Source organism: Camelus dromedarius, chromosome 21 (genome assembly GCF_036321535.1).
Source record: "Camelus dromedarius isolate mCamDro1 chromosome 21, mCamDro1.pat, whole genome shotgun sequence".
Classification (NCBI taxonomy): Eukaryota; Metazoa; Chordata; class Mammalia; order Artiodactyla; family Camelidae; genus Camelus; species Camelus dromedarius.
In genome coordinates, this window is record NC_087456.1 from 8381247 (window position 1) to 8405331 (window position 24085).

At 37.5% G+C, this 24085-nt stretch overlaps 1 protein-coding gene across 4 annotated transcripts in view; it reads left to right on the forward strand.

The window, feature by feature from the left end:
* The window catches only part of C4BPA (complement component 4 binding protein alpha), a 34991-nt gene extending 17102 nt beyond the window's left edge, over window positions 1–17889 (forward strand). For all 4 annotated transcript variants that reach the window (XM_064477137.1, XM_064477136.1, XM_064477138.1 and 1 more), the window contains exons 5-12: window positions 2085–2170; window positions 2330–2521; window positions 8887–9069; window positions 10560–10760; window positions 12745–12933; window positions 16230–16400; window positions 16881–17056; window positions 17589–17889. In XM_064477137.1, the coding sequence (XP_064333207.1) occupies window positions 2085–2170; window positions 2330–2521; window positions 8887–9069; window positions 10560–10760; window positions 12745–12933; window positions 16230–16400; window positions 16881–17056; window positions 17589–17759 (1369 nt within the window). In that variant the 3' untranslated portion in view covers window positions 17760–17889. The remainder of the gene's footprint in view (window positions 1–2084; window positions 2171–2329; window positions 2522–8886; window positions 9070–10559; window positions 10761–12744; window positions 12934–16229; window positions 16401–16880; window positions 17057–17588) is intronic.
* The last annotated feature ends 6196 nt before the right edge of the window (window positions 17890–24085 follow it).

Below are 24085 nucleotides of genomic sequence, written 5' to 3' on the forward strand. Positions count from 1 at the left end.
GTGTCAATTTCTGGTGTACAGCATAATGTTTCTGTCACATGTGTACATACATGTATTTGTTTCATATTCATTTTCATTAGATTTACCACAAGATATTGAATATAAATAATTTCCTATGCTATACATAAAAAAATTGTTGTTTATCTATTTTATATGTAGTAGTTACTATCTGTAAATCTCAAACTCCCAATTTATATGCAGTTGTTTTAACCATACTTAGCTTAACTTCCAGATAAAGCCAGTAGCAAAATTATGCTTCCAGCTTACCTAATGCAGCATACAACTCACAACATGTGAAAGCATGCTAACTCTCCCCAAAAGACGATGCTCTTTGCGCTAAGTCATACTTCCCCTTTAATATCCTGCAATTTAAACACTGAGATATAAAGTAAACTACTATTAACACATCTTATTTCGATGATAGAGGGATGAAAAAGGTAAAGAGAAAATAATGTAATTCAAAGCAAATCTATTCATATGAAAATAAGTAGAAGTATTTATAACGATTCTGGTCCTTAGTTCTACAACTGGTCACATGGTCGTGGTTGGTATTTATAACAACCTGCTTCTATTAGTCATTCATTGCCTGTTCCCTTTGCCCTCAGCAACCACTTCATCTGATTGTGGTTCTTTGCCTAATGGGATCACTTGAACCGATATTCTTGCAGAGTCTGGGCTGTTTGCAGTCCTGCCTGTATAGACTGTGTCGACTTTAATTAGAGGGCATGAAAGTAGTAAAAAGAGATGCCCCAGGGAACCTCTCGCCTCCCAGACATGCATATTATCACCATTGTTGCTTTTGAGCGATCCAATTTCTTACAGATAATCAGGATTAATCACCCTAGTCAGGAAAGTAAACCTGATGCCAATAAGGATTTCTGACTCTTTTATGGGATTTAATCTTTGACTGTCCCAAGACACTATTCTTTAATCTTTGAAATCAAGTAATCCTACTCTTAGTTGTTTTGATATGGACCATTTGGTTCAATTTTTTGTTGCTGTGTGATGTGCAATTTTAAAATGCAAATTAAGGTATTATTTTATTTCTAACATTCACCTGAAATACATTTAAAAACAGTTTTATTTTGTTGTGTTTTTTGTTCCTTCTCCAGATTGTCCAGCTAAGTATATATGGATTCTCTTTGGCTTTTCATCTATAGCTAACATTTTTTTCTCTAAATTTTTTTTATTATTGTTTCATTTTGTTTGATTTTCTCATGTTTATCTTGTTTCCCTTATTGTGTATGGCTCCCAAGAGGGAAAGTGAGAAGATTCAGAACTAACATGCTGTTGGAACACCAAAATGTTCCTATTGGAATAACCAGAAACAACACTTTTCACTTGGTTTCCTGGCTAGGTTAGAAAATTACATTTTCAAGAAATTTCAAAATAAAGAGATGCTTAATTCTTCTTGTTAAAATTTTATTTTTCTTTATGTTATTATTCAATAAATTTCAGGGCCTCTTAGATTGCTGAAGGTAACATTTACATTAGTATTCAATCACTTTGTAGGTTTATTGCTTGATAATAGCACAATTTGAAATTATACTAACAATGCTTTCTTTTTTTCTGTTACCATAATTCATATGGAGCAGTAAGACAAATTGAAGAAAGCTTAGGACTTGTCAAGAGCTATAGAAATGGGGGTCATGAAGAGGAAGTTAATTGTGTATGGGAAAGAGCAAGCATCTACAAATCAGAAGGGGGCGGCCAACCAGAGGGCAAGAGAGTTTGGGGCCAGTAATCTAGCTGGTACTGTCATCTCCCAAAAATCTACAGAACACATTCAAATGAGTCTTTTACCCTACACTGTCCTGCTTGAGCTCTGGATGAACTTCATGCCTGACATCTAGTAGATGTCCAATAATAGATTACAGAATAAAAGAACAAACGAACAAATATACACATCTCATTGCAGTGATGGAATTTTACCAAATGGAGTTTTCAATGGGAAGTGTCATCTGAGAAAACATTATTTCTTCATTTTTAATACTGAATAACAAGTCCGTTTGTTCAGACCCCTTTATTCAATTTAATTTATAGTACATGAATTCCATTAAAGTCTTTGATCATATTTTATTCAGATATGTCTTACTTGGCTCAGCTACTAGTTACTGTGAGATCCAAGATAAAGGAGTTGGTTGGAGTGATCCTCTCCCCAAATGTGAAAGTAAGTAAAGATTTTTTTCTGACTTGACTATCAGTCAAAACCATGTTAGGTAATAAAACTCCTATGTGTCTTGGCTGCCGTTAGAATTTGCATCGTGAATGTTAGATTTGTGAGGATGCCTTCCCTGATTATTTCTTCTTCTTTGCTCACTCCTCTCAGTTATCAAGTGTGAGCCTCCTCCAGACATCAGCCATGGGAAGCACAATGGTGGAGAGGAAAATTACGCATACGGCTCTTCTGTCACCTACCACTGTGACCCCGACTTCTCAGTGTTGGGCCAAGCCTCCATTTCTTGCTCAGTGGAAAATGAAACAATAGGTGTCTGGAGTCCAAGCCCTCCTACCTGTAAAAGTAAGTCATGATGAGGAATTTTGGTTTGAAATCTTTGTTTGGAAGACAAAGGAAGGTAAATGTACTGGGGGAAATGAAATGATTCAAAGACAAAATATCTATTGCAATGACACAGTCATTTATTTGACAAACTGATACTTATGAATGCTCTACCAGTATTTAGTAAAAAACAGCACTGACATCTCTCTGGCTTTGCGAAGTAAAACTTTTTTTTAAATTAAAATATAATTGACTCACAGTATTATATTAGTTTCAGGTATTATACATAGTGATTTGATATCTTTATACAGTATAAAATGATCATCATAAGTTTGGTTACCATCTGTCACCATACAAAGTTATTACAATGTGACTATATTCTCTATGCTGTACATTACATCCTCGAAATGTATTTATTTTATAACTGCAAGTTTGTACCTCTTAATTTCCTTTACCTGTTTTGCCCACCCCCTGCTTCCCTTCCTTTTGGCAACTATCAATTTGTTCTCTGTATCTATGAGTCTTTCTGCTTGTTTTGTTTTTTAGATTTCACACATAATTAAAATCATATGATACTGTCTCTGCTGACACTTCACTTAGCATAATACCCTCTAGGTCCATCCATGTTATCACAAATGGCAAGATTTTGTTCTTTTTTATGGCTGAGTAATATTCCGTTATATGTCTTTTCCCCGTTGTATACACTTGCCTCTTTTATCCTAGAATAATTGACCATATAAGGGTTTATTTCTGGATTCTCAATTCTGTTCCGATTATCTGTGTGTCTGTTTTTGTGCCAGTGCCATATTGTTTTGATTACTAAAGTTTTGCAGTATAGTTTGAAATCAGGGACTGTGATGACTTTTGCCTTGTTCTTTTATTCTCAAGATTGCTTTGGCTATTTGAGGTCTTTTGTGGTTCCATATAAACTTTAGGATTATTTGTTCTAGTTTTGTGAAAAGTGCCACAAGTATTTTGATTGGGATTGCATTAAATCTGTAGGTTGCTTTGGGTAGTATGGACATTTTAACAATGATAATTTTTCCAACCCATGAATACATTATATGTTTCCATTTTTTGGCATCATCTTTGATTTCTTTTATCAGTGTCTTGTAGTTTTCAGAGTACAGGTTGTTCACCTCCTTGGCTAAATTTATTCCAATATATTTTATTCTTTTTTGGTGCAGTTATAAATGGGATCGTTTTCTTAATTTCTCTTTCTGTTAGTCTACAATTAGTGTATAGAAATGCAATAGGTCTCTGTATGTTAATTTTGTATTCTGCAACTTGACTGAATTCGTTTGTTAATTCTAATAGTTTTCTTTGTGGCGTCTTTAGGGTTTTCTATGTACAGTATCATGCTGTCTGTAAATAAGGACAGTTTTACTTCTTCTCTTCCAACTGGGGTGCCTTTTATTTCTTTTTGTTCTATGAATGCTGTGGGCTAGGACTTCCAACATCATGGAGATTAAAAATGATGAGAGTGGGCGTCTTAGAGGAACAGGTTTCAGCTTTTCATTATTGAATATAATATTAGCTGTGGGTTTGTCATATATGGCCTTTATTATGTTGAGGCATGTTTCCCCTATGCCCACTTTGTTGAGAGTTTTTATCATAAATAGATGTTGAATTTTGTCAAATACTTTTTCTGGGTCTACTGAGATGATCATATGATTTTTATACTTTATTTTTTAATGTGGTGTACCATGTTGATTGATTTTTTGGATATTGAACCATTCTTTCATCCCTGGAATAAGTCCCACTTGATCATGGTGTGTGATTCTTTCACTGTATTGTTGAATTTGACTTGCTAATATTTTGTTAAGGATTTTTGCCTCTATGTTCATTAGGAATATTGACCTGTATTTTTTTGGAAGTGTCTTTGCCTGGTTTTGGTATCATGGTAATGCTGGCCACGTAGAATGAATTTGGAAGCATTTCCTCCTTTTCAACTTTTTGGAATAGTTTGAGAAGGATAGAATTCACATCTGGTCTTGGACTTTTATTTTTTTTTTTATTACTGATTCAGTTTCATTACTAGTAATTAGATTGTTCATATTATCTATTTCTTCTTGAGTCAGTCTTGGAAGATTATGTGTTTTTAGGAACTTACTCATTTCTTCTAGGTTGTCCAATTTGTTGGTATATAATTATTCATATTAGTCTCTTAAAATTGTTGTGTTTCTGTGATACTAGCTGTAACTTCTCTTTCATTTCTGATTTTATTTATTTGGGCCCTCTCTCTTTTTTTCCTGAGGAACTTGGTTAAACATTTATCAATTTTGTTTATCATTTCAAACAACAAGCTCTTAGCTTCATTAATTTTTTTCCTATTGTTTTTTATAGTCTCTATTTTATTTATTTTCACTCTGATTTTTATTATTTCCTTCCTCCTACTAACTTTATAATTTGTTTGTTCTAGTTCTTTTGGTTCTTTAGGTGTAAAGTTTGATTATTTGTTTGAGATTTTACTTGTTTCTTGAGGTAGGTCTATATTGCTGTGAACTGCCCTCTTAGAATTGCTTTTGTTGCAACCCGTAGATTTTGAAAAGTTGTGTTTCCATTTTTATTTCTCTCAAGGTATTTTTTGATTTCTTCATTGATCCAATGTAGCATGTTTAGCATGTTGTTTAGTCTCCATGTGTTTATATATTTTTCCATTTTTTTCTTGTTATAATTAATTTCTAATTTCATATTGTTGTGGTTGAAAAATACTTCAGTTTTGTTAAATTTATTGAAACCTGTTTTGTGGTCTAACATGTGATGTATTCTGGAGAATATTCCATGTGCACTTGAGAAGAACATGCATTCTGCAGTTTTTAGATAGAATGTTTTGTGTATATCTATTAAAACTATCTGATCTAATGTGTAATTTAAAATCAGTATTTCCTGATTAAAGTTCCATTTGGATGGTCTATCCATTGCTGTAAGTGAGATGTTAAAGTCCCCTACTATTATTGTGTTACTGTCAATTTCTCCCTTTGTACTTTTTTAATATACAAATTTTTATTGAAGTATAGTGAGTTTACACTGTTGTATCAATTTCTCCGTTTGTGTTTGTGAACATTTGTTTTACATATTTAGGTGCTTCTATGTTGGGTGCATAGATATTTATAAGTGTTATATTCTCTTCTTGGATTGACCCCTTTATTATTAGGTAATACACTTCTTTAGAGCATTTTGTTACAGTCTTTGTTTTAAAGTCTGTTTGGTCTGATATGAGTATTGCTAGCCCAGCTTTCCTTTTGTTTTCATTTGCCTGGAATATCTTTTCCCATCTCTTCACCTTCAGTCTGTGTGTGTGTTTAGCTGTAAAGTGAGTCTCTTTTAGGCAGTATACAAAAAAAATTTTTTTTTAATCCTTTCAACTTCCCTATTGGAACATTTAGTCCATTTACATTTCAAGTAGTTATGGATAAGAATGTACTTACTGCTATTTTGTTCATTGTTTTCTAGTTCTTTTTTTATTCCTTTCTTCTTCTCTTAGTCTTTTCCTTTGTGATTTGATGATTTTCTCTAGTGTTATGTGTTTGGGTTCCTTTCTCTTTAATGTTTGCATACTTACTATAGGTTTTTGATTTATAGTTACCATGATTTTTATATATATCAACATTTGTTATATGTATCGGTTTATTTTAAACTGATAGCCACTTAAGTTCAAATGAATTCTAAAAGCATTACATTTTTAATGCCCCCCATTCTATGTTTTTGAATCAGAGTTTACATATTTTTATTTTTTGTATCCCTTAAACTACTTATTATAGCTATGGTTGATTTTTGTTACCTTTGTCTTTTAGCTTCTATACTAGTTTTTTAAGTGGTTGATCCGCTGCCTTTGCTATATATTTGCCTTTAACGGTGAAATTTTTTCTTTCATATATTTTCTTATTTCTAGTATGGCCTTTTCTTTTCTGTTTACAAAAGACCCTTGAACATTTCTTGTAAGGCAGGTTTACTAGTAATGAACTCCTTTAGATTTTCCTTGTCTGTAAAACTCTTTTTCTCTCCAACTCTGAGGAGTATTATTGCTTGTAAGTTCCTCCCTCCTCCTTCAGCATTTTAAATTTATCATGCTGCTCCCTTTTGGCCTGCAAAATTTCTGCTGAAAAATTTTCTGGTAGCTTTACTGGGGGGTTCCCAACCAGTATGTGACTGGTTGTTTTTCTCTTGCTGCCTTTAAAACTCTCTATCTTTAACTTTTGCCATTTTAATTATGATATATCTTGGTGTGGTTCATCTTGTTTGGGGTTCTCTATACTCCCTGGACCTGACTATCTGTTTCCTTTCCCAGGTTAGAGAAATTTTCAGCCATTATTTCTTCAAATGATTTTTCTGCCCCTTTCTTTCTCTATTCTCCTTCTGGGGCTCCATGAATGAAAATATTAGTTTGCTTGATGTTGCTTTTAAACAAGCCTCATTAAAAATTAATTTTTTCCTCTTTTTGCTATTCTGATTGGGTGATTTTTACTATTCTGTCTTCCAGATTACTTATCCATTCTTGTGTATCACCTAATCTGCTATTGATTTCTTCTAGGGTATTATTAATTTTATTTTATTTATTGTATTCTTCAGCTCTAATTGGTTCTTTCATGTATTTTCTGACTCTTTGTTGAAGTTTTCACTGTGTTCCTTCATTCTTCTCCTGAGTTTAGTAAGCATCTTTATGATAATTATTTTTAACTTTTTATCAGGTAAATTACTTATCTGCATGTCATTAGGGTTGTTTAAAATAGGGCTTTTTCTTGTTCCTTTGCTTGGAACATATTCCTCTGTCTCTTAATTTTGTCTGACTTACCATGTTTGTGTCTATGAATTAGGCAAAACAGAATGAGCACGGGCTGCAGAGGGTGGTCCTATCACACACTGCATTGGGGCTGCCTTTGTGGTACAGCTGAAGCTGGAGTGGGTGTGGGTGGGAGGGTGCTCTGCACCAGGGCCACCCTGGTGGGATGGCTGGAGTTGGAGTGGGCATGGGCTGGGGTGGAGGGGTAACCCACAGGCAAATTTAAAGTTGATTCTCTTTTATATTGAGTTTGCTGCATGCCCAGGAAACTCTCTAGGGCAGCTATAGTCTAAGTGTTAATTTAGCAACCATCTCAGCAATCCAGGTTGCCTTGATCTTGTGGTGTCTTGATATCAAAATGTGCTTTCACAATCTCTTTAGAAGAGGAAGAGAGAAAAAGCAAATTATCTCCCTTCTTTAAGAGCTTTGGCCTGAAAGTGATGACATACCACTTTGCATTGCAGCCTTTTGTCCAAAACTAGTAACATGTAGACCCTCCCTACCCTAAGGGAACTGAGGAATATCATCTTTTGTCTGTGCAGGAAGCAGAACTGGGAATACTGATTAGCACTTTTCACGTCAATCACATATGCCTACAGGGCAAGTGAAACCTACTAGACACCAGAAGTTCAACAGGACAAAGCAAAAATAATTGAGCCAGAAGAAATATTGTGGCTTTGCTAGCTTGCTAATCTAAGGCATCTTCCTTTGCTACTAAGCACCTATAGAGTATCACTTACTATTCTGAGTCCTCACAGGGTACAGTCAAACCAGGGGATAGACGAGCATGATACTGCAAACAGTTCCAAATGCCTGAAGAACTCTCAGGAGTTCAGAGTGAAGGTGAAGTGGGGACCTTGAAAGGGTTTAACTAGGGGAGCAAATGTGCTGCATCTTAGAAAGATAACTCTGGCTGCAGAATGGACAACAATTTAAAGTGGGATAAAACTTAACTTGTAGTCACCTGTTGCAACTATCCAGCCAAGTAGTGAAGGTAGCTTCAACTGTAGCCACGGCAGTTGGCCCAGGGAGTAGTTGAGGAATCAAAGAAGAACTAACATGGCAGGACTGTCAGAGTTTGATGACTGACTGATGTGGGGATGGGAGGCAGAGGAAGTTTGTTTTTTGCTTGTGATGGTGCAGATATCTCTTGCCCTGGCTGCTTCTTCATCATGACCACTGGCCACTGACTCACCACCAAAATCATCCAGGAGAGTCAGTCATTATAAGGGGAGGATTTGAGGACTTTGAGATATTTTTTTCCCCTGGATTATATACAGTGAATTTTTCTTGAGAAAGGAAGTTAGAGCCACTCATAAGCATCTCACAATTGAACCAACATGATGGGATCTCATTTTACTTTTAAAGGTTGAAATAAAAAAAAAAAGAGAAAGAATGAACGTTGAAATTAAAAAAAATACATATGTATATAATCCATTTGTGTTTTTTTCACACCTTTATTGTGGTCTGGTTCCTGTACAGTAAACGACACCTATTTCAGATGTGCACTTTGATGAGTTTTGGTAGATGTCTACACCTGTGAAACCACCACCACAACCAAGATAGCTAACATTTCCATTTGTCTTTTCTTATGAGTCTTTAGAAGTCACTTGTTCTCGGCCAGCAGTTACAAATGGGAAAATAATCACCGGATTTGGACCCACCTATACTTATAAACAGTCTATTGTATTTGGCTGCAATAAAGGTTTCATCCTCAAAGGCAGCAGTTTAATCTATTGTGAAGAAGATAACAACTGGAATCCTCCTCCTCCCATCTGTGAACTCAGTAAGTGTGGACCATGAAGGAATTTCAATGTTTGGCATTTAACGATATCCAGAAACGCTGGTGGCAGCATGCTCCTGTGCCCGAGGCCACTTGAAATCACAGTAGAAATTTAAGTTGACATCAATCCCTTTATTTTTTTCTTGCTAGAAAGAAGAGTGATTTCATTACACTGTGCAAGGTTATATGACACCGCAAACGGCTGCCATGTGCAGTTGTGAAGGTTGTGCATACTCCAACCTAAAGAGAGAAATTAGCATTGTAGACATTGTGGATTCGTATGTTTATTTCAACATTTTTCTTGCAGTTGACAGAAAATTGTTTTGTTCTAACAAAATCATTATATTACAATAATTGCTTTGAAAGCTAAATAGCAAAGTGTCCTGAGGGAAAAATGCCTTTTTTTCTAACTTGCACAGAAGTATTGTATAGACTATGATTCTGACATTCTAACATTATAAACTCATGTGGATCATTAAAAATTATCTTAGTAGTAATAATGATAACTTGGTGCTAGTCTAGGTACATAATAAGAATCAATTTAATGAATTCTCCCCAGAATTGTGGGCCCTATTGTTTCCCTCATTTTATCGATAAGAAATCTATTCACAGAGGTTATTTAAAATGTCCCAGAATAGGCATATCTATATAGAGAGAAAGTATTTTAGTGCTTTCCAGGGCCTGGGAGAAGGTGAGACTAGGGAGTGACTGCTAATGAGTACAGAGTTTCTTCTCAGGTTGATACAAAAATATCCTAAAATTGGAGAATGGTGATGGTTGTACAACTCTGCGAATATACTAAAAACCAGTGGATTATGTATTTTAAATGGGTGAATTGTATGTTATGTGACTTGTATCTCAGTAAAACTGTTAAAAAAGAACCTTACCCTATATGCCATCTTAAATGTTTGAAGAGAAAACGTAGTAAACATCCCACTTGGCAGATGTTTTATATTTCCATATCGTGTGAACCAGTAGCATCAGGAAAGAGTAAAGAGGACAAGACGCAAGATTTAAGCTCAAAAGTCACTTGGTCTTTGGTTTATTCTTGCCAAATCCTTAAATTCAGTTCCTGAATCTGAACTTTATCTGAATAAGGGGAGTGACTTGTTTATTTTCTCCCATCAATCAAGAAACAAGGCAGTTAGATTTGTTTGCCTGCAACAGTTCTCCAGCCATATCTACCTTGCAAGCCCAATGCTTCGATTTAGAGACTAAACGTTCTAAAATCAATGAAGAGGAAGAAGAATGAACACTTGAACAGTTGGCACAGCAGAGGAGCCACTTGTTAGTGCCGTCAGTGAGAACCTCTCTGGTGCAGTGCACGTGTGTACACATGTCCATGTGTTTCCTGGTGTGGCTGACTCGTCAGCCACGGCAGGCTGGCTCCTGGCTGATTGAACACATGACACCCTTTGATAGGAAAGGTTCACTGATCACTGGTGCATCCCTAGTAAAAGTGTCCTTTTCCCTTGTTCTTCTGTTATGACCAGATAGTTGCATTGGCTTACCAGACATCCCTCATTCCACCTGGGAAGGATATATCTCCTATATGCGAGCAGAAGAGAAGGTGTATGAGGTTGGGACGACGTTGAGGTATTCCTGCCAACCTGGTTATAAACCCGCAGCAAATGAGCCTACAACGGTGACTTGTCAGGAAGATTTGATGTGGACCCCGAGCAAAGGATGTGAGGGTGAGTTTCTGTTTTCAAAATCTTTTTGTATATTAAATCTCCACTATGTGTTAGGATTTTCCACCTTAAATGAATATAGTTTTTTCCTCAAGATAAATTTTAAATTATATTAATTGAACACAATAGTGAACTTTCCAGAATGGACCAGAAAGGTCTTGGGAGTTTGAGGTGCTGAGAAATTATGATCTTATTCCAGTTCAGAATCAAATGAGACACAGGCACGGAAGTCAAAGATTATGCAGATTAAGTATGAGCTTCATTACTGATAAAGGTAGAATGGCGAATGCAGCTCACTTATTGCTAGAGTCAGACCTTCGTCACAGCCCTTTCCCTCCCAGTGTAGACTTTGGGGTGCTTGGTAGCAGGAAAGTCTATGAAACAGTCGTGAACTCAACCAGCCGCAGGGTGACTTGTGTCTCATGTCTCTTGAGCTGTGGGACTGTTGCTCTGAAAGAGCTGGGTCTTGTTGACCTGCCTCCGGACGGCAGACTCACCCCTGCCCCGGTATTCTTGCCCCAGTAGGATGGAAAGGAGACCTTTCCTCCAGTCTCACTTGAGAGAATAAGTGAAGGGTTGAGAGACATGTGGTTGCCATTTTATGGGCCTCAGTGGAATTGACAACATGCATTTTTCTACGCATCTATCAGAACCTTGCCATTTTAGAGGTGAAGACACGGAGGCCCAGAATACAGGGAACTTTATCCCCTAGATTAGAATTTGAAAAACATGTGAAATGCACAAATAATTAAAAATGGTGGTTTAGATCTACCTAATGAGAGAATATTCATTTCACATTAGGACTTAAGGTTTAATTGCAGTTGTTCAGACTCATTTTGGGGAAATAGAATAAAAGGTTTTAACAATATGACTGAATTAAAAATATGTTTAACAAAAATTATTGCCACCACTTAAATGACAAAGTATTGATTAGTATAAACCTTTGAGAATCCTCTTTAATGACTAAAAACAATGACATGCAATTAATACCTTAATTTTTTTCTATATAAATGAATGTTTATACATGTTTAAACACCTACTTTTAAATTATATTTATTTTTACCCACTATGGTCTTATTGATTTAATTATTTAGTAAGGAACTTTTCAACCACTTCAAAGGCAGAAGTAAAATAGTATTTATCCAAGTTATCATAAAATCTGACTAAATAGGAATTTAGAATCATGACTTAACTATTTAAAAGTATTTCCTATAATGTAAAGCATTACATAAAAATTATTGTTACTGTTTGGAAACCACATGAATGTTGGGTATTTTTATTATAATTCATAAGCAAATGAGTGCTGAGAATATTTGAGTGTGCCTGAAAGACCCCGTTGTCATGCTGGTCAAGATACAGGTATGGAGAAGAGTATTTTATTCTGTTCTGATGTTTCCACTTATATCCAATGCTATCAAGTTCTATCTGAAAATATTTCTACTAATGAATAAAAATTATATCCCTGTATTAGCTCTTATTGTATTAAAAATGAAAGAATTTGAATAGCTAGTTCTCTTAAATTGGGCATCAAAAAAGAAAAATCCTGGCCTTAAGCAATAATTTAAATCTATTTTTATGCGTTAGGTGTCAGGCAGCTACAGACTTTTGTGCATCTTCTTCCTCCTGTGACTGAAGAAGTGTAAGTTATTGGAGAGCTTAATAATGAGGTAACCCTAGTGAAGCCATAAGCAGATGGATGTTATTTCTCATTGCTCTAAAACAATTTTGAAAGATTTACATTCTCATTCAGGCTAATCCAACTTCTTATTTTGGAAGGATCCTAATGAAAATATTTAGTTGGAGGAAATGACCGAGTTGGAGTACTTGCAGCAAATCCGGGCCAGGGAGAGCAGACTCAATGTGTCTGTTTTCCCAGCCTCTCTTCAGTGTCTCGTGAGATCTTCTAAAAGTAGAATTTAGGTTTTTAGCCATAGGAGCCTTCTCATGGTGATTTTACTAATCATTAGCCTTCTTTCATATTTTTTAGAGGTATGTTGCCCAATACCAGACCTGAAGGATATCACAATCACTCATCGCAGACCAAGTGGCTTCAACAATGGCTGTGTCTATTTCTTTGGAGATTCGGTTTCATATACATGTCATGGGAAACGTACATTTAGTGCTAGATGCACAGGGGAGGGCACATGGAATCCCAAGACACCAGCATGTGAGCCAAGTAAGAGCTTATGGAATCATGCTATTTTAGATGTTTCTTCACATCAAAATGATGATTATTATTTTTCAATTGAAGTATAGTTGATGTGCAATATTATATCAGTTTCAGATGTACAAGCTAGAGATTCATAATTTTTAGAGGCCATAAGGTGATACTCCATTCACAGTTATACAATCGGCTATATTCTGTGTGTTGTACTGTACATTCCTGTAGCTTATTTCCTTTATACATACTCGGTTGTATCTCTTAATCCCCTACTCTTATCTTGCTCCTCCCAGCTTCCCAACTGGTAACCACTAGTTCGTTCTCTGTATCTGTGAGTCTTTTTCTGCTTTGTTATACTCATTAATTTGTTTTATTTTTTTAGATCCTACGTATAAGAGAGAACATAGAGTATTTGTCTTTCTGTTTGACTTTTTCACTAACCATAATACTCTCCAGATCCATCCAGGTTGTTGCAAATGGCAAAACTTCATATATATCACAACTTCTTTATGCATTCATCTGTTGATTGACACTTATGGTTCCTTCCATATCTTGGCTATTGTAAATAATGCTACTATGAACATTCAAAATGATGGACATTATTAAGGGAAAGTTTCAAATTAGGTCAAAGAGACTTGGGCTGGTGGGTTAGAACAATGAACATCTCAGGGAGGTAAGTATTGTTAACTGTCGTGCCTTCTGTTGAGAAAGAGAAAAATACCATGGTTTGTTCTCTACCATGCTTTTTTCATAATTTGCTTTTAGAATTTAGAGTTTAGGAAATGTGTAAAGCTGATGCTTTGTTTGATGTTGGTGTTTTTTATGTGTTCTACTTTTTTACCCCTAACATTGTGTGTGTAATTTGAATGTAGCAAATCAATTTGCAGTGAAAGTCCTTTACTGCAGCATCATTCAGTTGGAAAAATGAAAAAACGCTCGTTCCCATTCTTTTGACCCTCCTGGTGTCCTTTCTTTTTCTCAATCAGTGAAAACAGGCCACATCTAATAGAGAAGCTAGAGTTTCCAATTATTTCCTTTTGTTTCTTGGCATTTATTCTCTTTTCTTCCCTTCCTTCTGGTCCATATGCCTTAAACTGCAGTATCAGATCTGTCCAAATCTGTTTGAACCTGCCTTTCTGAACGTGCTTCTTTTCATCCTTCTCTACCTTTTATATTCTGAAACATCATTAAGCTAGTGACTTTTTGCTTGTTCAGTGGAATTAACATGATGCCATAGATATGCTGGATCAATGTGATATTCTGTGGATGTCCACATGGTCATGATGTCTTCAGACTCTATTATGACAGGGACAGGTAAGTTATTACAGCCAAGTTATTACATTAATGTGCATTACACATGCACATATAAGATTTTGACCCTTTCATGAGTGTGCAAACTATTTGTGACCATCTTTTCTGATAAGGATGGAAAAGAAGGCCTCTGTTGAATCAACAACCTCATTTATCTGAAGACTTACTAATCTGCTCTAGCAAAGATATCACATCTAGCACAGTGGTTACAATAGGAGCTAAACCTGCTGGATTTTCAGCAGTCCACTGTAATTCTCCAGAATCCCAATTTTTGTCGTAGACACACTGGTAAGCACATGGGGGTATGATGATCACTCCTGCACCTTTAGTTCTTTAAGAGTGGCACTCATTTCTCCCTTTCTCCTACCTCCTGGTACATGATATTTTAAGGAATTTACCCCCTATGCCTCAAGGGGGAGGGGTATAGGTAATATCAATGGCTTCTTCTTGGCCTTCATGGATATGACAGCTCTTACCCCACAGGCCAAGGACCAAAAATGGGGGTTGTGCCAACTACCAATTTTGTCTACTCTGTTTATACTTTCAAAGGTAATGGACATGGCCACCAGATGGTGTAATAGGGAGGCCATGCTGGTTCCAGGTAGCTGTGTCAAGTCAAGCTCTCTGTCCAACAGTACTTGCATTACTGTGTGGCTTTCACTGCTGCACAGTTACCTCCAAAAATAGACATAGGTCCTCTGGGACTGTGGCACTCGGTACTGAGCGTACTTCCCAAGGTGTTGTAGCATCTACTCCTGGAAACTGTCTTTTTCTTCAGTCAGTGATCTCCAGACCTGACGACTGGCACAGGTCCAGGCACTGAGCAAGGGATTGTAACTTCTTATTGGACCAAATGCCATCAGTCTCCTGATCATCCACCCTCAGTTTCTTTTGATGGTACAGATGGGGTGGTGTCTCTTTACCCTGATGAGTGTCCCGTTCCATGAACCACCTCCAAAACTCTCAGGCACCTCTAACTGTCTCTCTAACTTGCCACTCATCATGATGATTATAGTACTTACCTTTAAAGAGTATTAGCACCTCTCAGACTACTACTGCTAAGTGTGAAAGTTGTTCTTTAATGGCCTTCCTGTCATCAGCCCTGGCCTTTGATATATGTGCTCCTTTCATTGGGAAATTCCTTATGACCTTGTTAATGTATCCTCAGGCTGTCCCAGGTAACAGAATCATCTGGTGGGGTTTCTAACATGTGTATGGCTATCCACTCCAGATGCTCACTTTTCTGAGTCATTTAACCCCTTCTTCTACCACTTGGCATGGCAACTCCAGCGTTTGAATCTCACTTACTGTGGGCATCTGTTTGCCCTGCCTCTAGGAGGCATCTTAGGATTGTCCTTAGAGGTACTATGGCCCATCAGCATAATATTTTCCCTGACATTCCTGCGAATTAAATTAAATTAATTTATTTAAATTTCTCATGCACCGTTTGTGGATCCTGTCAGTGTTCCCTTTCAGAGAGATGCTCAGCACTGTGTCAAGTCTATTATTTCAACATGCAAGTCATCATTTTTAATCATTCTATCAGCTCTTTTAAAAAATATTTTAAAATGCAGTAAGTATATTTTTGGGGGGATGGATGGACAGATTTGATTGAGAGCAATGAGTCAGAGACTGGATTTATTTTGCATCCTTGCAATTTCTCCCAGATGTACCTGTCTGCATTTAGCCTGAAATCAGTGCAGTGGACCACTAGTACCCTGGGACTTCAGCCCAAATGGCTCCTGAACAGTGCAGTTTACTGAACTTGTAGATAAAATGAAGCAAATCCTAAGTGCTTGTCATTCGTTGGCGTTTCTACGGTTCCCCAGCTTCAGGGCTACAGGAGGGCAGCACAGGTCTTGGGTTTGGCTCAGGGATCCTGTGGGCAGAGAAGACAGGGGGACAGAAGGGAGCCTCGTGTGAACCACACAGATTCTGGGGAGTGTTATTACATGCATTCTACACCCTCACGCTCTCTCACTTTTATGTCTCACCTCAAGGTTGTGATTCTCCTCCTGTCATTGCCCACGGACGCTATAAATTAGTCAGTGCATACTTCAGTTTCAAAGATGATGTTGTATATGAATGTGATGAAGGGTACACTCTGGTTGGAGCGAGCAAACTCACCTGCAGTGCTGCAGTCTGGTCCCCTGCAGTCCCTCAATGTAAAGGTAACTCCAGCTCCCTCCGCAGCGCACAGCTAAGTAGGGGGAACTTCATGAAAGGGTTCAGAGCACAGTTTCTATCTGCCAGAGATGGGAAAAGAAACATTTGACTTGACTTGATTTATTTAAAATACTTACTATATTCGGATGGTACCTGAAACAAAAAGTTCAGAGGGCACACAGAAACATTAATCTTCCCTACTTTTTTTCTCCCAGGTGCAAAATTCAGCCTCTTTGAGGCAGCCCCTATTCCTAGTTTCCTATATATTTCCAGAAATATTCTAGAAGTGGTCCATTTTATCTGAGTGTAACTGATCTGTAGCAAAATTTTCATGGAAATGTGGAATAATGAATATTATTTTTATTCTCAAAAGAAAAGGCAAAGCAATCAGCAGCACTTAAGTCTAGTTTATTCTTAATACCTTAGTCTCTCATATCCTTTTTTCTTAGATTTGCAGATTGCTTAAAATTATGTTTCCTTTCTAGCTCTGTGTTGGAAACCAGAGATAGAACATGGAATGTTATCTGTGGATAAGGATCGATATACTGAGCCTGAAAGTGTCAAGGTCCAGTGTGACCCCCGCTATGGTTTGGTTGGTTCCGAAAGCATCACTTGCTCAGAGAACAGAACCTGGTACCCGGAGGTGCCCAAGTGTGAGTGGGTAAGCAGTACAATTCAAGGAAGTTTCTGAGCTATCAAACCCTAAAAAGGGTGCCTCCCCCAAAGCATGTCCTGCTTGCCAGGATTCATTTCTGAGTCTTTCAAAGGAACTCTCATTTTTGCCTTGAAGCCCTCTGGTCAGATAAGAGTGGCAAGTCTTCTGCTCTCACTTGACAACAGGGAAAACAGAGCCCCCTGGGAGTGGAGGGTCTCAGAGACCTGGGGTACTGACTCCTAACTTTACTTTCCTAGACTATATGATACACTGTTGTTCCATTTCTGGATGGTCAGCAGAAATTGCCTCTGTCCCCGCAGAGGCTTTCTGGGACGCTGTGTCAGAGCAGAGCTGTGTCTCTCTGAGGAAGATGATGGTGGGGCCCACGGTGTTTTCAGGTTTTACTGCTCACCCACCAGTCATGCGGTGGGTCTTGGTCCTGACCCTGTAGTCCTGCCTTTGTCAGCATGAATCCTCTGCCCCCTTCACGATTAGGAGAGAAGCCTTTCAAGCACCTCACCATCTGTTTCTCCCATAGGTGTACCCTGAAGGCTGTGAGCAGGTACTTGTAGCCAGGGAACTCATGCAGTGCCTCCCAAATCCAGAGGAGGTGAAATTGGCCCTGGAGGTGTATAAACTCTCCCTGGAGATTGAAATACTGAAGCTTCAGAGAGACAAGGAGAAGAAGACTCAGGAGTCATCAGTATAATTCTTCCCAAAAGAGGGAGGAAAAATGTGCCTTGCTGCCTTTAATCCAATATGAATCACTTCAGTGTATCAACTTTACCATCTCTTTGGCACTAAAATTCATTGTAATAAATCTTCATATATCACAGCAATTTGTCTTCATGGTCATTTAGAACCTCATTAAGTGAGGGTCCTAGTCAAACTTATTACATAAAGTTGACAGAATTTTTTTTTTTTAGTGTAGGGACCTTGGGCATACGGACTTGGGTTCACACCAGTACGTTTCCCTGGATTGCCTTTACTCCACAGTTCTACACACACAAATCACTCAGTGGTCAGGATTTAGATTAAATATCAACATACTAAAATAACCTTGTCCACTGGCCCCCATTTGTAGCAGTCGTGCCCTTTTCTAACCTGCATGCACTTGGCCTCACTAATCCTCACCTCCTGACTTTTGCCTCCCAGGAAGTGGGTCTATGTCTCATCTGATCTCCTTCCATCTTTAGGAACAAACTCTGAAAGCCCGATGAGTGGAAACCCAGCCGGCAGCCCCCTGTGAGCTCCCAAGTCTTTGATCTGATTGGTTGTCATTTTCCTTAATAGTAAAGTAGAATGGCTCAAGCAGCTACCCCCAAGGGAGGAGAAACCCCATATTGATCACGTTTGTCTTGGGGGTATTCTGGAGGCTTCTATTCCTTCCACTCACCACATTTTCCAGCTCTGGCATCCTCTGAAATCTCTCTCACACTCATATCTCAGATCCTTTCATTGTCTCTCTTTTGTACACAGAACTCTATGGGGAACATTGGCCTCTTTTGTTTAATGTCCCCAAAGGACTCCCATGAGGCAATGGTGTGTATCAGGCTTCCACTAAACCTTAGATACAAGAGAGGCTTGAACTGCTAGAGAAACCTACTTAACATGGAAAGTATCTATCCATGGTCTTCAAAACCATAATCCACTCCTGCTACTAGGAATTCCTTTTGGCTGATGTTTATTTTAGTGTCCCTGAGTCAAAGATTTATGAGGATATAGTTTCCTTGGGAGGTGACCCCAGGAATTCACTGGGAGCTAGTGGGTAATAAGATGGGGACGAGAGGACAGCCTCAAGAGGGAACATGATTGAAGGGACTATTATTGCTGCCAACAGGAGATCAGCTCTGCTGACTGCCCTCTGAAGGTGTGTGGAACACAACTCAGAATGTACTCTTGAGGATTAGCACCTGAGATATTTATCCACCAACCCCTCCCCTCATTGGGGCAGGCTTCTAGCAGCATTGTCTCCCAGGACTTCTGACCCACACTGTGGGCCAGCAGAGTACATTCCTGAGGACGGAGATGGTGGGGGCCTGTGGGACCATGGGATTGTCTCCAGTACCCTCCAGGGTAGGAGTATGGGTGGAGCACAGATGTCTTCTTCTACAGTTGCCTTTCCTGTATGGCTCCGTGGACATGCTTTTCTTGTCTATTACTTTCTATCTCTGTTTAAGTGTCTCATTTCTCTTTATCAGATCCCTGTATCACTTGCTTTTAGTTGGCTCTAGCACGATTCCCTTTCCTTTCTTAGAGTTAATTATTCAGCTTTTCCACTCCCATTGGACATTGTACCTAAGATGGTAGCTCTTGTTATCTGAATTTTCACAAATTGAGTATTTGCTAATCCTGCCTACAAAATGACTTATGTGAAATTTACAAATACGTAAAAAATCCATTATAGGAAATCTTGAGTTTCCCTTTTTGGCTTAGGGCATGAGGCTGTAGCATGAACTCCTGTGGTGCTTCAGACATTTCTCAATAGGATCACCTTTCTGCTCTCATTGTTTAAGTGTCTTGTGCACTTTCAGTGTCACGTCTCCATTTTATTCAATGAAAACATAAGGAATGAAAGTGGAAGAGACCGTCAAGAATGTAGGTGAGACTAAGGAGCCTAGAGAAGCCTCATCAGAAGAACTTACAAGAGGGGAACTGGTTCTACCTGAAGCTCATTGACTGTTGGTGGAAGAGGAAGAAAATGAACATGGGTAACTTTATGATAAATATTAAAAATAACTTTTAGAACATATAGAAAAATAATTGGCATTGCCTTATCAGGAGGTGGGCAAATTTATCACATGAAAAAACAAAACAGAAACAGAAAATGAATTATCAACATAGTCAGGTTAGCAGGAGCTCTATAACTGTAAGCAAAAGAAACCCAACAGATGTCCATTTTACGTCTGTGGCTTCCTGCAGTGGTTCCTTATATTCACTTCCAAGGTCTGCATTGCCCGGAGGAGAGGATGTGGACCAGTTCCTTAGAGTTAGGTATGGACAGCTATCAGGCACTAACTGTTTCACTCACTGGCCCTCACTAATTCTCACTCACCTTCTCCCACCAGCAAGAGTGACTGTGCCTCCCCCACCACCAACTGTCACCACTTGCTACCAACCCTCACTCAGAAAAGTCTTCAATCAAACATTCTCTGATGTAAATCATAGAAATGTTTTCCTAGGTCAGTCTCCCAAGGCAATAGAAATAAAATCAGAAATAAACAAACGGGACCCAACCAAACTTACAAGCTTTTGCACAGCAAAGGAAACCATAAACAAAACAAAAAGGTAACCTACAGATTGGACTGGGAGGAAATATTTGCAAATGATGCAACTGACAAAGACTTAGTTTCCAGAATATATAGATCATACAGTTCATATAGTTGATGTAAAAAAAAAAAACCAAACAATCCAATAAAAAAATAGACAAAAGTCCTAAATAGGCATTTCTCCAAATAAGTTCTACAGATTGCCAACAGGCATGTGAAAAGATGCTCAACATCGCTAGTTATTGGAGAAATGAAAATCAAAATTACAACAAGGTATCAACTCACACTGGCCAGAATGGCCATCATTAAAAAGTCCACAAACAATAAATGCTGGAGAGGGTGGGGAGAAAAGGGAACACTCCTACACTGTTAGTGGGAATGTAATTTGGTGCCGCCACTATGGAAAACAGTATGGATATTCCTTAAAAAACTGAAAATAAAGTTACCATATGACCCAGTAATCCCACCCTTGGGCATATATCTGGAAAATCTCTGACTTGAAAAGATACACTCCAATATTCATAGCAGCACTATTTACCCCAATGTTCATAGCAGCACTATTTACAACAGCTAAAACATGGAAGCAACCTAAATGTCCACTGACAGATGATTGAAAAAGTAGATGTGGTGCATATATACAATGGAATATTACTTAACTATAAAAAAGAATGAAATAATGTCATTTGCAGCAATACAGATGGACCTAGAGATTATGATATTGAGTAAAGTAATTCAGACAGAGAAAGCCAAGTATCACATGATATCACTTATATGTGGAATCTAAAGAATGATACAAATGAACTTATTTACAAAATAGAAGCAGACTCACAGACATAGAAAGCAAATTTATGGTTACCAATGGCAAAATGTAGGGGGAGGGATAAATTAGGAGTTTGAGATTAGCATATACAAACTACTATATATAAAATAGAGAAACACCATTGTCCTACTTCATAGCACAGGGAACTGTATTCAATATCTTGTAATAACCTATAATGAAAAAGAATATGAAAATCTGAATATAAATGAATCACTATGCTGTACAGCAGAAACTAATACAACATTGTAAATAAACTATATTTCAATAAAAAGAGAAAAAAGAAGAGTCTTCAATAATTAAATAATAATTTTAAACATTACTTTCTTGCTTATTTACTTTGTTAAGTGCTATTTGAATCAATTTTATTTCTTAAGCACTGTTCATTTACATTAGAATAAATTTTTTTTGAGAGCAGAATGAAAACCTGTCATATTTTGTGTTTTATACCTTTGCATTCTGCATTTGTGAGGTCATATCCGTGTTGGATAATTAGATAACTGGTGTTTTAAGAGTGTTATATATTCCAAAATAGTAGGTGGATTGTTATATATGAGCTCAACATATTTTTATGGGTATTTAAGAAATTGAGTGAGACAGAGAAGGGAAGGCAGCCAATAAGAGGTGCTTTGTCAGGTCACTTGTCTCTATGGGTGACTGGAATCTAAACCCATGAGGGAAATTATGAGGGAAACTATGAGGGAATGTCATACACCTGAGAGTTTTCCCTTTCAGAGGGCAAGGGAGCTGGGGTACTGATACACCATCTTCCACCACTCATGGATATTAAGTCTGCTTCTGGGAGGTGTAAATTACTTGGTACTTTTGACCTGCTGTGCAAGCTGTCAGAGTAGTCTTCAATGGCTCAGGGAAAGCTTGGGGAAAACAGAGTAGATACTGGTTTTTGGAAATTGCGCAGAGTGTGCTGAAATAGTAGGGCCCTAGTGATATTGACTGGAATTTGACAGTGACTGTTACAGACTTCAACAGAAGTGGATGCTCTTAAATCTGTATCCTAGTTTTCCTGCCCTGTCTTTGCTTCTTGGATTCAGATCCTCCTATTTCTTGATTTATTTTCTCATTTTACTGGAGCTACCTAGGAGATGATATATAGAAAGTAAAATATTGAGCTCCTGCAAGTTTGAAACTGTCTATCTGAACACTTGATTGGTATTTCTGCTGAATTTTAAAAACTGGGTTAAAAATAATTTTCTTTTCAAACTTGTAAAGCATATCTTCTTTGTATGATAGTTTCCAATATGGTAATGGAGAAGTCAGAAGCCACTTGTACTATTGATTGTACAGGATTTTTCCTTATCTCTATTCTTCCACAAGGAAACACATATTCTTTTATCCAGAGACATTTTGTTGGTGTAGTTTCTTCAGTGATTTTCTCTTCTTTATTATTTCCTTTTTAATTTATGGATATCCTACTGGTCAGATTTAGGAACTTTTTGTCAATTCTATAATTTTCTAAATTTTCCTCCTATTTCTTATACCATCAACTCTGACTTGCTCTTCCCCTCTGTTCTCTGAGGATATTTCCTTATATTTGTACTTTAATGATTTTATTAATTTTATAAAATGTTCCCATCATTAAAAAAAATATTCTGTTCTTTATGGATGTGCAGGCTACTCAAATACCCCAGAGGATATTAATAATAGTTTCTTTGGAAATTCTATTCACTGCAGATTTCTGTTGATGATGATTCTAGGTCTTATGTTAATTTTCAAAGGTAAGCCCAGAGAAGCTGATTTAAGTTCTATGTGCAGGAGGAGATTAGGAGGTGAGCTATTTTTTTTTTTCTTGTTCTGGGCCATAGAAGAGGCCATTAATTGTTTCCTAGTATGTATTTCCCATACCCACTTTAAGTAATAGAACTACTTTACACCCATTTAAGTATTCACAGGGTGAATGGCTCCCCAGCAAGAGCCTCCCTTGACCAACCTCCTCATGGGTGCAGCTTCCCAGTCACTTTTCCCATTTCCTCTTTCACTCTATGAGGGCTGAAATGCTGACAGGATGCTGGTGAGCTGGCTTTCACCATGCTGATGAGGACAATACCCTTGGAGATGTTGTAGCAACAAAGAGGAAGGGACCTGATCCCTGGATGACCTCTTTGGACAGAGCTCCTGACCATCCTGAATATGCTCTGCCTCTGGACTGTTCCATGAAAAGATATAAACTCCTGCCTTTGTTTCAGCAGCTAATGTTATGCTAACAAATTCAGAGGAATCCCAAAATATCTGGGTTTACTGGTGTCTTCTCTGCTGCTGTCCAATTTCTTCTAAGAAGGATCCTCCAGTCTCCTGTCTGCTTCTTTATTAACTTGAATTTTTACCATGTAAAATGGGATTACAGCGTCAACATTGAGTATTTACTTTCTTTTTTGAAATAATCCTCCTATCCCTAGAAAGTAGAGCAATTGCATTCATCTCCCTGTTTTATGTGGAATGTTTTTCCTTCCTCTACTATAAGTTCGTATTTGTATTTTCCTTAGGGGTTCTCAGTGCATGGTGAATATTATAACACAAATAAAGAATTAAATGAGATGCTCTTTGATACTAAAGCAGTGGATCAAAAGTTCAGTAAAAAAAATTTTAATTTCCAATAACTTGTTCTTGTTTCCTATATGTTCCTTTTAAGTATTACCCTGTTCTTTTATCATGGATTCAATATCATTTTTTCTGTCTCTGAAAATATTAATTGTAATCTCTTTATTTTCTGGGTTTATTAGGAGAGCACCAGAGTCATAAAAAAGTCAAGAATAGCCAAGATAATCTTGAAACAGAACAAAGCTGGAAGACAAATACTACTAGATTTTAAGAGGGATTATAAAGCTATATAAATTAAGACAGTGGCACTGGTAGAAATAGAATCAAGCTAACTATGTAGCTGAATAGACAATTCAGAAATCTATATATAATTTATATTTACCTTAACTGGAA